Source organism: Vicia villosa, unplaced genomic scaffold (genome assembly GCF_029867415.1).
Source record: "Vicia villosa cultivar HV-30 ecotype Madison, WI unplaced genomic scaffold, Vvil1.0 ctg.002637F_1_1, whole genome shotgun sequence".
Taxonomy (NCBI): Eukaryota; Viridiplantae; Streptophyta; class Magnoliopsida; order Fabales; family Fabaceae; genus Vicia; species Vicia villosa.
Window position 1 is genome coordinate 238,953 of NW_026705991.1, and position 14,257 is coordinate 253,209.

The window sequence follows — 14,257 nt, forward strand, 5'->3', positions numbered from 1 at the left end:
CGAGCCACAAAAGCACCTTTTTTTGCCCCTGGCTTCGGAGGACCCTTTTCCTTAGGTGGTACACTACGAACTTGTTGCGTCACTTGTTGTGACCCCCGAGCAGATACCTAAAAATCATATAACTTAGGTAAATTATAAAATCATGCAGTTTTAGATTCAGATCATATATTAAAACTTTAAATGTACCTCTTTTAGTGATGCAACAGACTCGTCCTCCTGCAAAATCCCTTTACCCTTAATTGCGGGTTTTGTAGGAGCAGTCTAAAATTATCATGTAAAAAATAATTCACGTAACGTTTCAGAATTGACATTCGAAAACTAAATGATTCATAATGGTTTTCAACATACCCCATCACCAATGAAAATGAGCTCCGAGGGCCATGCAACAATGACCCTATTGCATCTCGCAACAATGTTGTCTCTGAGACCATGTCAGGTACCGGTAGCACCGCATCATGATCTAATACAACATCAACCGATACTTTTAGGTGTCCATCCGGGAGCGGTCTATGGTGAAGTAAATCTCCCAAAGTGTTGTGCACTTTTCCCTTGCCAACTAGGCGATAATCCGGTGACGATAAGTATAGTTGGCAAGATGAAATGCCCTAAACCAATAATAAATATAGAGTCATTATCATTAATAAAATAGAACAATTGTAGGAAAAAAGAATTTATAATTACCTCGGGAAATTTTCTTTGACAGTTGATACTAGCTTTATCACTAGTTTCTTTCACCGATGAAGTATTGCACTTTTCTCTCATATACATCTCTTTATCTCTTTGCAATTCAAAGACTTGTGCTTGTAATTCCTGCAATTTTTGCAACACTTCTTCATTGGTAGGATTTCTTCTCCTAGAATGCTTATAGAAAAAGGTTGGAGTCACACCATGACCTTTACCCCTCACCCGACCGGGATACTTAGGAACATCTAGTGCTCTACTAAGTACGCTCCTATTATCCTGGTCCTCACCGGTGGAGACCGATTGCGACATGGTCTCCTGTAATTCATTTACATTTCAAAAATTATTAGTGGAGATAAAAAATTAATTATATATTAATAAACATTTGATTTAATTAAAGACACAATGTTATACTTACACATTCATCATAAACTTTTTGAACATCGGGATCAACAGCTCGATTCTTGCCCACACGAGCTTCCTTCCACAATACATGTACTGGAAGTGAGGTTTCCTCACTTTTCATCTCCTCTAACTATGCATTGACAAAAATGATAAAATCGTCAATTACAACACATTTAGACAATTAATAAGAACGTAACATTTCTATTTACTTACAATTTTTTCCTCTAAGCGTGCATATCCCAAGCGCCCTTTTTTGTATGGATATGCGGGTTTTGATGCTCTCTCCCTATTTGTGGCACTCCTTTTCCAGAAAGCTTCATCTCTTTGATTTACAAACTCAACCCAATCTTTTTCTTTAATGAAGAGCTCATATTTTTTTGGACGTCCCGGTGCCTCTTCAAGAAAGTTTCCTTCTTTATCCTTAAGATAGGTGTTTGTTAAAAAAGCTTTCCACCCTCTATATCTTTTTCCGGCCAAACCAAGTATGTAGCGTTTACGCTCATCTGGTATGTTAAAAGACCTCTGCGAAAAAATATACACATAGAGTGTGTTAGTATAAGTAATTTAAACAAATTATCGTCAAGATAATAACAACAACCATATATGATACCTTAAGGTCAAACCAAATCATATCTTTTTTATCGTCCAACGGTTTCCTTTTCAGATTCCATTTAGATACGGAGATTGGAATATGCAAACGAACAAGTGTACCAATGTAGCTTGTCAACTTTGCAGCATTAGTACCAATTGCTTGATTATCAGAATTCCATTCTAAATTATATATTAATCCTTTGTCTCTATCTCGAATGATTCCCTTCATAATGGTGATGCCTCGTGCAACTTCTATTGATGATGTATCAGATGGAGGATTTGTATCTGGAGCATCTCTATCTTGTGAGTTTTCTTGTGAGTTTTCTTGATTACTAGCCATTTGACCTGTATCAAACAAACTAAAGCACATTAGTACACTATTAATAAGTTAACAATCTATACAAGTCAAATGGAAGTCAAAGTAACCATGTACAAGTAAATCGAAATCGAAATCGATGAAATCGGAATAAGTGTCAAAAAAGAAAGTTGTCGGAAATGAACGAAATTTACATGGCTATGGTAAAACGTCCTCACAGACTCAAAATGAAGTCGGTTTTCCGAAATTCAGACCCTAAACCCGACTTTTGATTATGGACAGAAGCAAAAACGATAAAAAACAGTCCTAAAATGCAAAGATAAGTGCATGAGCAGCTGCGGAATCGTCAAAATAGTATAGTAACATGTAAAGAAGTCGACAAACGGATACATGGTTCAAAAGTTATGTACAAAACGAAAATATGCACCAAAATCGGATGACAAGTATTGTAACAATCAGAATACAAATTGAAAAAAACTATACAAATTGAATATATAACAATCGGTACAAATTGAATAAAGCACATTAGTACTTGTGTCAAAAAAAGAAAGTTGTCGGAATATGTATACTATTACCTTTTTCATTAACGTCTATTTCTTTTCTTGGTAGGAATATGTTCTACGCGTCTCTTAACAACGCGGACGTTTGGATTGATCCAAATACCCTCATTATGATCATTTTCATTCTCATTTTGATCGTTTCTTGTACAAGATTTAATGCCAACACCAATACCACCTTGATCTCCAATGTTTTCATCAATTATTTTGTAAGATAAAAGCACTATAGACCATTTCGTACTTGTCGGATCATTGACATAGAACACTTGTTTAGCTTGAGAGGCTAGAATGAAAGGCTCATCTTTGTACCCCACCCTATTGAGATCCACTTGCAAAAATCCTGACTTATCCATTCGTATGCCATTATTATTTTCAACCCACTTGCAACCAAATACAGGAATCTGCAACTTCGCGTAATCAAACACCAAAATGCGCTCGATAACCCCAAAATATTACAAATTTGCAAATTTCGGATTTAAGTCATTCGCACTTGATATGTGCATTGCTTCAGCTACCAAGGTAACACCACTATTTTTCATAGTACTTTTATCATCTTGTTCTTTGGTATAAAATGTGTATCCATTAATTGCGTATGCGCTATAAGAAAACACAACTATACTTGGACCATATGCTAAACATCTCAACCTTTCTGTTACTGAAGCAGGATCTGAACGATACTTTGAATAAATATGTTCCCTAAACCACAGTATGAAACTTCGATTGTGCTCTCATATTATCCAATTCTCATTTCTATTCGAATTTAAACCTCGGAGAACAACCTTGTGCATTTTAACATACGGCTCAACCTCAATCTCATTGTGCAGAACATACAAATGCACTTGATCCCTCTCGACCATTGATACTGTCACAACTTTATTTCCAATTAGCCTTTTTCCTTTTTTTTTTTTCAACAATATGAGATTTGGGGAGTCCAATTGATTGAACATTTGACAGATATTCAGTACAAAACTCAACCGCTTCTTCAACAATGTATTGTTCGGCAATACAACCCTCTGGTCGACTTCTATTTTTCACGTACCCTTTTAATATTTTCATAAAACGTTCAGCAGGGTACATCCATCTCATATAAGCTGGTCCACAAAATTGTGTCTCTTTCACAAGATGAACGACTAGATGAACCATTATGTCAAAAAACGAGGGAGGAAAATACATTTCAAGATCACATAAAGTAACAACTATCTCTTTTTGCAATGTTGGTAAGATCGCGGGATCGATCACCTTACTGCAAATTGACCTAAAGAAAAAACACAGTTTAGTTATTGCGCTTCTTACTTTTTCTGGCAGAATAGAACGTATACCTATTGGTAGAAAATGTTCCACTATAACATGGCAATCATGCGTCTTTAAACTTTTTAACTTGAGGTCTTTCATGGATACAAGTCTTCTAATATCTGATGAGTAGCCTTCTGGAACTTTAACTTCACTGAGGAACTTACACAATGTTTTCTTCTCCTTTCTAGATAGAGTGTAAACAGCAGGTGGCAGATATGTTCGTCTTCCTTTCGTCACGGGTCCCAATTCAGTTCTCATTCCCATGTTTACCATGTCCTTCCTTATGTTAAGGCCATCCTTAGGCTTTCCTTGTATATTGAGTAACGTACCTATAACACTGTCAAATACATTTTTTTTCAATGTGCATCACATTGAGGAAATGTCTTACGTACAGCGACTTCCAATATGGAAATTCAAAAAACATTGACCTCTTCTTCCACCCACCCTTGACAAGTAAATGTGCAAAAGGCTTGCCAAACTGAGTGCTCACATCTTTCACCTTTTCAAAAATTTGATCACCTGTCAAAAAAGGCGGGGTTGTACGTTGTTCTTCCTTTCCATTGAATGCTTTTCTCCACCCACGGTAGTGATGATTAGAATTTAAGAATCTACGATGACCTAGAAAGACATTCTTCTGACTAAGATTTAATTGTGTCATATCGGTTTCATCTTCACAAACAGGACACGCTTTTTGACCTTTATTGTTGTACCCTGATAGATTTCCGTATGCTGGAAAATCATTAATTGTTCCAAACAACATCGCCCTCAAGTTGAAACCTTCTTTCCTATACTCATCGTATACCTCCACACTGTTCTCCCACAAAACTTTAAATCTTCGATTAAGGGTGCCAAGTATACGTCTATGTCATTCCCTGGTTGTTTAGGCCCAAAAATTAACATAGATAACATCATGTACTTACGCTTCATACATAGCCACAAAGGTAGGTTATAAATCATAAGAATCACAGGCCAAGTGCTATGCGAGATACTTTGAATACCATGCGGGTTCATTCCATCAGTAGACAATGACAAGCGAAGGTTTCTTGCTTCTTTTCCAAATTCAGGATAATCATTCTCAACTTTCATCCACTATGGTGAGTCTGCCGGTTGTCGCAACTTTCCATCAATAATTCTTTCATCTGCATGCCAAGTCAAGTGTCTTGAATCGGTTTCACTATGATACATGTGTCTAAATCTCGGAATTATAGGAAAATACCATAAGACTTTTGCCGGAGACAACTTTTTCTTATATCGAGGGGCACCGCATTTAGGACACTCATTCAACGCTGCATACTCGTTTCGAAACAAAATGCAATCGTTTGGACAGACATGTATCTTATCATAGCTCATACCAATAGAGGACAACATCTTTTTGGCCTCATACGTTCGATTGGGAAGAACATTATCCTCTGGTAGCATATCTTTCATAAGGGCTAATAACTCTGTGAAACTTTTATCCGACCATCCATTGTCTGCCTTTAAGTTGTACAACTTTAACACCGCATACAATCTTGTGAATTTTGTACAACCATCATACAACGGTTTCTTTGCATCGCTTACCAACCTCTCGAACATTTTGGACAATCCTCAAGATTTTCTTCAATGCTTCTGCAATCTCTTCGACTCGATCATAATCGTATGTGTCTGTGCAATCGTCGTTTGAAGCATACGTCGTATTACACCTTGACTCAACATTCCCGTTACTTTTCTCACCATGCAAAATCCAACATGTATAACTTCTATCAATTCCAAACCGTAGTAAATGCGATGCCAACTGATCCCCGTCAACCTGACCCCCATAACAGCAACCCAAGCAAGGACACGTCATTCGAATCGGGTCTTCGGCGTGCGCAACCGCAAACTTAACGAATTCCCATACCCCTTTCTCGTACTCTTTCGAAAATCAGTTTGAATTCATCCATGTCTTATCCATGTCTTAATTAAGCTAAACAAAAACAACTAATTATTAAGGCACAAAACGGTATAATGCGTTTCTGTCAAAACGCAAAGTATACACGGAATGAATCTGAAGCAATAAAACGCAACATATTACTTTGGCAAGAGAGAACAATTAATTACCTGTATAGAAGTAAGCAACTTCTAGACCCACACAATGTAAGATTCTTGAAAACGATTAAACTTTCACTCTTCACAAGTAACCCCTATCTAGCAAAGATATTCCTGAAAAATATAAAATAAAAAAGTTAATTGAAGAGTATAAAATGACATGGATAGACAAATTTTACATGTGAAAATAAGCATCATTCCATAATTAAAGTGTATGCTTCAATTTTACATGTGAAAATAAACATCCCTTGATTATGATGCTACTTTGATGTTAGTAAACAATCAGAATATTTCTGAATCAAAACAAAAGTTTAATAAAGAAGTCTTATTCAATATTATCAAACAAACTAAGGCACATTAGTACACTATTACTATTTAAACATGTATACAAATCAAATGGAAGTCAAAGTAACTATGTACAAGTAAATCGGAACCGAAATCGGTGAAATCGAAATAAGTGTCAAAAAAGAAAGTTGTCGGAATTAAACGAAATTTACATGGCTATGGTAAAACGTCCTCACGGACTCAAAAAAGAAGTCGGTTTTCTGAAATTCAGACCCTAAGGCCGACTTTTGATTACGGGCATAAGCAAAACCGATAAAAAACAGTCCCGAAATGCAAAGATAAGTGCATGAGCATCTTCGGAGTCGTCAAAATAGTATAGTTACATGTAAAGAAGTCGACAAACGGATACATGGTTCTAACGTTATGTACAAAACGAGATACATGCAGCAAAATCGGATATTTGTTATAGTGATGCAATTTTTTATATTTATTGTGTTTCAGTTTCAAGGCTTGAAGGTATTGTATCCAACTGGGAGCAGTCTTATGGAGATCCTATTGAAGAGTAATGCATTTTTCTCAGCCTATTTACATATATTAATTCCTACTGTTATAAATTGGGCACATCTATGTTGGATAGTTATAGACTATAGTGGAGAAATTTACAACAATTAAGAATAAAGCCAACTATATCCTGATTGGGGCCAAAGTAACAAGAAGATTGGCGCAGTTCTTAGACACTGTTGTTGTTTTGTTTTCAGAAAGTATTAAAAACATGTCAAAGAGAAGACACAAAAGAAAATAGCAAAGTTCACAAGTAAAAATGATGGAATACATGAGAAACCATTGAGGCATAGACGAAAAATTAATTCCTCTCTAAGATATATTACAACTGAACTAATTAATTTCCAGCCAGCCAGCAAAAATTCAGCACCAGGTAAAGAGATAATCAAAATTACAAAAGAGTGCAAAGTGAAACCATTCTTGTACTCTTACAACAACTAATATTTGTCATTACAAAAAACCCTAAACTAACTGATAGTTTGCCAGTTTGTTTGAACAAACTGACTAACAACAGAATTCAACTATAATAATGACTATTATCAAAACCTAAAATTTTCACTTAAACCTAAAACTAAATGATAATCAATACCTGGCTGAAGGCACGACGGCGGCGGAAGGAGGAAGAACGACGGCGAGGAGAAACGTGGCCACAGCCGGCTCAAGTTCAGAAAAAGAGGGTTTGACAAAAAAATGGACACAACCCTTTGAGGGTTTGACAGAAAAAGAGGGCAGTCGGAGAAGGATGATAAACGAGGGTTTTGATGGAAGCAAGAGCACGAAGGGAGGGCGGTCGGAGAAGAGAGACGGTAGGGGATGGCCGTTCTGGCCATTTTCGCGTGGAGGGGAGAAGAGAGACGGTAGGGTTTACGAGTAAAGGGAAAACATTACTAAAGGAAAAACGAATAATTTGTTAATTTTGCTTTAAAAATTTATTTTAAAATAAGCTACAAGAGCGCTTTTCAAAAGCGCCTTTATAACCTGACCTTTACCAGCGCTTTTTAGAACAAAAGTGCTTTCGTATCCTATCCATATACCAGCGCTTTTAAAAGCGCTTTCATAACCTACCTATAGCAGCGCTTTTCTAAAGCGCTTTCGTAGCACCCCCATATACCAACGCTTTCCTAAAAGCGCTTTCGTAGCACCCCCCTATACCAGCGCTTTTGAAAAGCACTTTTGTAGCACCCCCTATACCAGCACTTTTTTCCCTTGTTTTATAGTTTTGTCTTTAGCGAAACCTATAGCAGCGCTTTTTCCTAAAAGTGCTTTCGTAGTTGTGCTGCTAAAAGACAAATTTGGCGTAGTGTACAACATCCAAGACTGAACAAATAATACATTGCAGAAGATAAATAACACATTGAATTGTTAACCCAGTTCGGTCTAACTACCTACTTTAGGGGCTACCAATCCAAGAAGAAGATTTCACTATCAGTAGTACAGTTTTATGTAAACAACCTCTGGTTTACAGATAAACAACCTCTGGTTTACCTAGTCACTACCCAATGTAACCTTTATCTCAGAAATCCATCTAAGACAAGAGAACCTCTGCTCACTCCCTAGTGATACCTAACTGTTACAACCCTGTAACAGCTATTTAAACAATTAACAATAAAAGCTTACTTGATCTTGCTTCACAGCTTCAATCAAGGACATAATACTCAACTCTTACCTACAGGTTTCGAGTGAGAATAATAACTTCTCTTACCTTCAGGTTTCGAGAAGGACATGACAGTCATCCCACAACCTGGGTGGTCTACCTTTACAAACCCTTATGACTACATCTTTTCAATACACGGTTTGCTTACAAAACTAGGTTACAAAGGTTTCTTTTTATAACCTATTTCCAAATGGATTTGGGCTTACAATCGCAGCACTACTAGCTGTTACAAATCAGCAGATATCTTCTGCTAAAAGAAAGGTCTTCAATCACAAGTTTCCTAATTTATCTCCTAAATTAGAAACGGCTGAATCTTCAATATTCTGATTTGATTCTTCGATATTCTGACTTGATTCTTTTGACTTTTTAATCCGCGCCACATGGGATTACATAATATTCCATAGAATATTCTGTATTTGTTGAATATCAGACTGAATCTTCATGTTCCAGTTCTGCAGGCGCGTTGTCATGAGTTGATGTCATGACATTCCGTATAACATCTTGCTTGTATCTGTTTTGTTCTTTTATATTTGCAAGACTTATACATTCTATTACATATTGCTGCTATTATATTTTAGCCAAACATAAATGCCAATCAGCCAATAAAAACATCAACAAAATCCAATCAGACTGCCCTTTTGGATGCGCTGTTACTGAAAATGCTTCTCATATTTTCTTTGAATGCAGTTTCTCTATGCAGGTTTGGGTATCGGTCCTATGGTGGCTAAACGTTTATGCAGCTATGCACAACAAGGCTTTAGAAAACTATCATCAGTTTGAAGGACTTTGCGGAATGGGCATAATGCAAGCGGAGAAATTCTGTGTAATTTGGTTCGCCTGTATTTGGATATGTGGAATGGGCATAATGAAAAAGTGTTTAGAGATAGTTCTAGATCAGCGGAGCAAATGAGCGAAGAAATTAAGATTGCAACATGGAAATGGCTGAAGTGCAAAGTGAAAGGCTTCAACTACTCCCTCAATCATTGGATGATCAATCCGACTGCTTGCTTGAGAATCGGATGTTGAACGGCCACTGTGTCAGTTGTACGCCAACTCAAAAAGGTCCTGGTGGAGATTATCATCACGTCAAGAGTGACATCTCTTTTGTTCCATCTCGTTGATTTTGAATCGCGTCGGTGTTTTGGTGAAATCAAGCGGTTCAGGCGAAGTACTGTTTTTCTGTTTCGGTCTAGTGTTCAACTGCGTCAGTTCAGAGGCTGGTTTTGTTCGTTCGGTTGTGAGCTGCTGTTGTGTGTTGTCCACCTATACCATTTTCTGTTAATATTATCACAAAGATTTCGGTTTCTGCTTCAAAATTGCGGATTTTTCGAGTATTGATTGGAGGTAGGACCATTTAAGCCTGTTTAGATTCGTGTATTTTATTGGGGTGGAACTAGTGTGAATCTCTTTCATTTTAGTTTAGGAGTGCATTTCACTCTTGTACTATAGTGTTTTTGCATCTCCAATGTGTGTACCTATTTTGGTAGGTTATACTGGTGTTACTAGCTTACTGGTATTATGTGATTTGTGGACTGGTGTAATAGACCTTCCTTACGCCTTTCCTGTTAATTTTATCGAATTAATTTTGTCCTTCCAAAAAAAGTATATGAAATTTGAATGAACGAAGTAAAGAAAAGAACTACATTAATGCTTAGTGTAAAATAAAGACACATTACAATTTTTTGTGCTTCTAAAAAAAAGGAGAATAACAAGTACCATGTAATGATTAGTGTAAAATAAAGTGGCTATGCCACTTGATCCTACACACTCTATCCTACCAGAAAGTGTATTACCTAATTATTGCTCATTTCTATCATCACAGTTCTACTACCACTCTTTTGCAAGCAATAAATAAAGCTAACAAGAATTAAAACACTATCCCCTCTTCATGCTTTTTTTGAACACTATCCCCTTTTCATGCATTTTAAAACAAAAAAAAGTACAAAATGTAAAGGTTAAATTTAAGTTAAAACACTATCCCCTCTTCATACATTTTTTGAACTTGCATTCTGAAATCAAAAGGAAAAGAAAAAAGAAGTTAAAATCTATAATAAAATTAAACAATTAATATTCTAAGTTTGCTGTTGCAATGGCAAGCTGCACAGGCCACAGAAAATATAGTTGTAGTATGAATTTAAAGATATTTTACACGGTGAGTTAATTGTAGCTGTTAAATTTTTATAAGAGTTTAATTTTTACTTTAATTATATTTAAAGTGTCACTTATGAATGATTATAATGCACCGACCGTGTAAAACATTTTACACTACTTACACTGGATAACAATTAATCTGCTTATTCAAAAAAGTAGATTGAAATGGTTAAACGATGGGGATGCTAATAGTAGATTTTTCCATAATGTTGTGAAGGAGAGGAGGCGTAGGAACCGTATTTGCTCGTTAAACACTAATGAGGGAGTCGTTAATTCGGTTAATGCGGTGAAGGAAGCGGTGAAGTCTCATTTTGAAAGCAAATACAAGGAGGATTGTTTTGAGAGACCTTTGATGGATGGAATTGCTTTTAATTCTTTGAGCGAGGAGCAATCTTTATCGATTGAGGTTCCTTTTTCGATTGAAGAAATTAAAGAGGCGGTGTGGAGTTGTGATGGCACAAAAAGTATGGGACCGGATGGTATTTCTTTTTATTAAGAAGTGTTGGTCTTTTCTAAAGGAAGATGTTCTTGCTTGTTTTAATAGTTTTTTCTCCGGAGCGGTGTTGTCCAAATGTATTACATCTTCTTTTATTGCTCTAATTCCGAAGAATAGCAATCCTTTAGTGTTAGATGATTACCGGCCAATTTGTCTTGTGGGAAGTATTTACAAAATGGTTTCTAAACTTTTGGCTTGTAGGATCAAGAAAGTTCTTCCTTCTATCATTTCTAATTGCCAAAGTGCCTTCGTTCCGGGTAGGCAAATGATGGATGGAGTGTTAATTGCCAACGAGTTAGTTGATTTTGCTAGTAAAGAGGGAAAGGAGTGTCTTCTCTTTAAAGTTGATTTTGAAAAGGCTTATGACAAAGTGAGTTGGATTTTTCTTAGGTACTTGATGAGAAGGATGGGTTTCGGGAATGGGTGGATAAGGTGGATGGAGGCTATTGTTTTCTCTAGCAAGATGTCAGTGATTGTTAATGGTAGTCCAACGAAGGAATTCTTGGTGGAAAGGGGTCTCCGTCAAGGAGATCCTATATCCCCTTTCTTTTTGTTATAGTGGCGGAAGGTTTAAAGGCCTTGGTTGGAAGAGCGGTCGATAATGGTGACTTTGTTGGTTTTAATGTGAATGGAAAATGTTTTGTAGATATTCTCCAATTTTCCGATGACACACTCTTAATTGGCTATGGGAGTTGGAATCACCTTTGGGCCATTAAGGAGGTTTTACGAAGCTTTGAGTTGGTGTCGGGCCTTAGCATTAATTATCACAAGAGAAAGTTGATTGGGGTCAACATTAACTCGCACTTTATGGGAGTGGCTACCAATTTCCTTAATTGTAGGAAGTAGGAGAAGGAGTTCAAATTTCTCGGTATTCTTGTTGGTAAAAATCCTAGAAGAATCTCTTCTTGGAAGCCTCTATTGGACAATGTTAGGAGGAGATTGAATTCTTGGAAAGGGCGGTGGCTTAGTTTTGGAGGGAGGATAACTCTTTTAAAATCGGTTCTAATTAGTTTGGCGATATTCACTCTTTCTTTCTACAAAGCTCCGAAGAAGATTATATCGGAGATTAATAAGATGCAAAGTAATTTTTTGTGGGGAGGGACGGAAGAGAAAAGGAAAATGCATTGGGTGAAGTGGAATGACTTGTGCCTTCCGGTGGAGAAAGGCGGTCTTGGTTTTAGAAGATTTGACCTTTTTAATAAAGCGCTCCTTTTGAAGTGGAATTGGAGGATTTTCAGTGCTTCTAATGAATTATGGTATAGAATGTTAAAAGCGCGGTATGAGGATGTGAATCTTAGGTTGAGTTGTTATTCTTTGAAAGCTAAGAAGGATAGGTCATCGTCGGTGTGGTGGGCGGATTTATTATCATTGGGGAAAGAGTTACCGGAGAATTTTTTTACTAACAATTTTCTTTTTCAGGTTGGAGACGGACACACTATTTCTTTTTGGAAATCTCATTGGTTGAATTGTGGTACTTTAAAGGATCTTTTTGAGAATCTTTACAAGTACTCTTTGTTGCAAGATATTTCAATCGGAGCCATGGGCTGATGGATTGATGGGACTTGGACTTGGGGAGATTTAGGTATCTCCGTTAACCATGCTTTAGGCGAAGTTGCTGCTCCGAATTCTGCTCATAATGAAGCTGCGGTTACTGCCCCTACTGTTGGTGTTATGGCTGAACTGGAAGTTACTGTTTTGGGTGCTAATTCTGCCCCTGCTACAGTTCCTGCTGTCGGTGAAGCTGCTGCCCCGAGCGGTTCTGTTTTTCCCGTTAATGCGGAGGCTTCAAACGTTGTGCATTATGGAGTTGTTGCCCTTGAAAGTGATATTAGCAGCATATATCAAGTGTTAACCGAGGAAACGCTGTCAGTATCCCGTGCAGACTCAGCTCTTTGGAAGCTTCATTCGGATGGAGTGTACACCGTAGCTTCATGCTACCATTTTCTGTGTAATGTTTTTGTTCCTTTTGGTCCGGCTAATCGATATGATTCGGCTTTCTTAGATATTTGGAAGATTGATGCCACTTTGAATGTGAAGGCTTTTGGTTGGAGATGCTTCTGAAGGATAGAAAAACACTTAGAAAGGGGGGGTTTGAATAAGTGTAGCTTTAAAACTTGTAAGATACAAACAATTTGCACAATGATTTTTATCCTGGTTCGTTGTTAACTAAACTACTCCAGTCCACCCCCTTTGGAGTGATTTACCTCACCTGAGGATTTAATCCACTAATCACACGAGATTACAATGGTTTTCCACTTAAACAACTTCTAAGTCTTCTAGAGTATACTGATCACAACCTGATCACTCTAGGAACAATCTGCTTAGATACCCTCTAAGACTTTCTAGAGTATTCTGATCAACAACCTGATCACTCTAGTCCATACAACTTAATGTAAACAAGTTCTAAGAGTTACAATGCTTCTAATAAAGCTATTATCACAACCGTGATTTTCTCTTAAGTTTAAGCTTAACCTCACTAATATATTACAACAGCAATGTAGTGAGGTTGAAGATGAAGTTTGAGAGCTTTTGAATTTGACAGAGTATCAGCGTTTTTGTATAAAGTCTTGTATTCAGAATTCGTAACTTTGCTTCTCATCAGAACTTCATATTTATAGGCGTTTGAGAAGATGACCGTTGGGAGCATTTAATGCTTTGCGTATTCCGTACAGCATTGCATTTAATGTTTCACTCTTTTGTCAACTACCTCGAGCCTTGCTTTCGCTGTGTCTACTGACGTTGCCTTTAATAGCTTTCAACGTTCCTTTTGTCAGTCAGCGTAGCCTGCAAGCTAGTACTTGCTTCTGATCTGATGTTTGTGTGAACAACGTTTGAATATCATCATAGTCAAACAGCTTGGTGCAAAGCATCTTCTTGTCTTCTGACCTTGAAGTGCTTCTGAGCGTGATACCATGAGAACTTCAGTGCTTCTGCTTCTGATCTCAAGTCCTTCTGATGCTTCCATAGACCATGTTCTGATTCTGCTTAACCATCTCCTGATGTCTTGCCAGACCATGTTCTGATGTTGCATGCTGAACCTTCTGAGTCAGTGCTTCTTGCGATGATTTTGTGCATACTCTTTATATAATTCCTGAAATAGAAATTGCATAGTATTAGAGTACCACATTATCTCATACAAAATTCATATACATTGTTATCATCAAAACTAAGAATATTGATCAGAACAAATCTTGTTCTAA

At 37.1% G+C, this 14,257-nt stretch overlaps 1 protein-coding gene across 1 annotated transcript; it reads left to right on the top strand.

Moving 5' to 3' along the window:
* Nucleotides 1-1,907: 1,907 nt before the first annotated feature.
* LOC131639447 (uncharacterized) lies at nucleotides 1,908-13,118 on the top strand. Its single transcript, XM_058909942.1, has 7 exons — nucleotides 1,908-1,980; nucleotides 6,697-6,757; nucleotides 10,721-10,967; nucleotides 11,080-11,427; nucleotides 11,544-11,777; nucleotides 11,904-12,528; nucleotides 12,640-13,118. The coding sequence occupies exons 1-7, from the start codon at nucleotides 1,908-1,910 to the stop codon at nucleotides 13,116-13,118; spliced, it is 2,067 nt and encodes a 688-aa protein (XP_058765925.1).
* The last annotated feature ends 1,139 nt before the right edge of the window (nucleotides 13,119-14,257 follow it).

What these genes read in the sequence shown, in the direction of transcription:
- LOC131639447 (XM_058909942.1), top strand. Translation starts at nt 1,908, where the DNA reads ATGGTGATGCCTCGTGCAACTTCTATTGATGATGTATCAGATGGAGGA. An exon ending in TATGGAGATCCTATTGAAGA is followed by an intron (nt 6,758 to 10,720) that starts GTAATGCATTTT and finishes TCAAAAAAGTAG; the next exon opens with ATTGAAATGGTTAAACGATG. An exon ending in TTGAAAAGGCTTATGACAAA is followed by an intron (nt 11,428 to 11,543) that starts GTGAGTTGGATT and finishes TGTTAATGGTAG; the next exon opens with TCCAACGAAGGAATTCTTGG.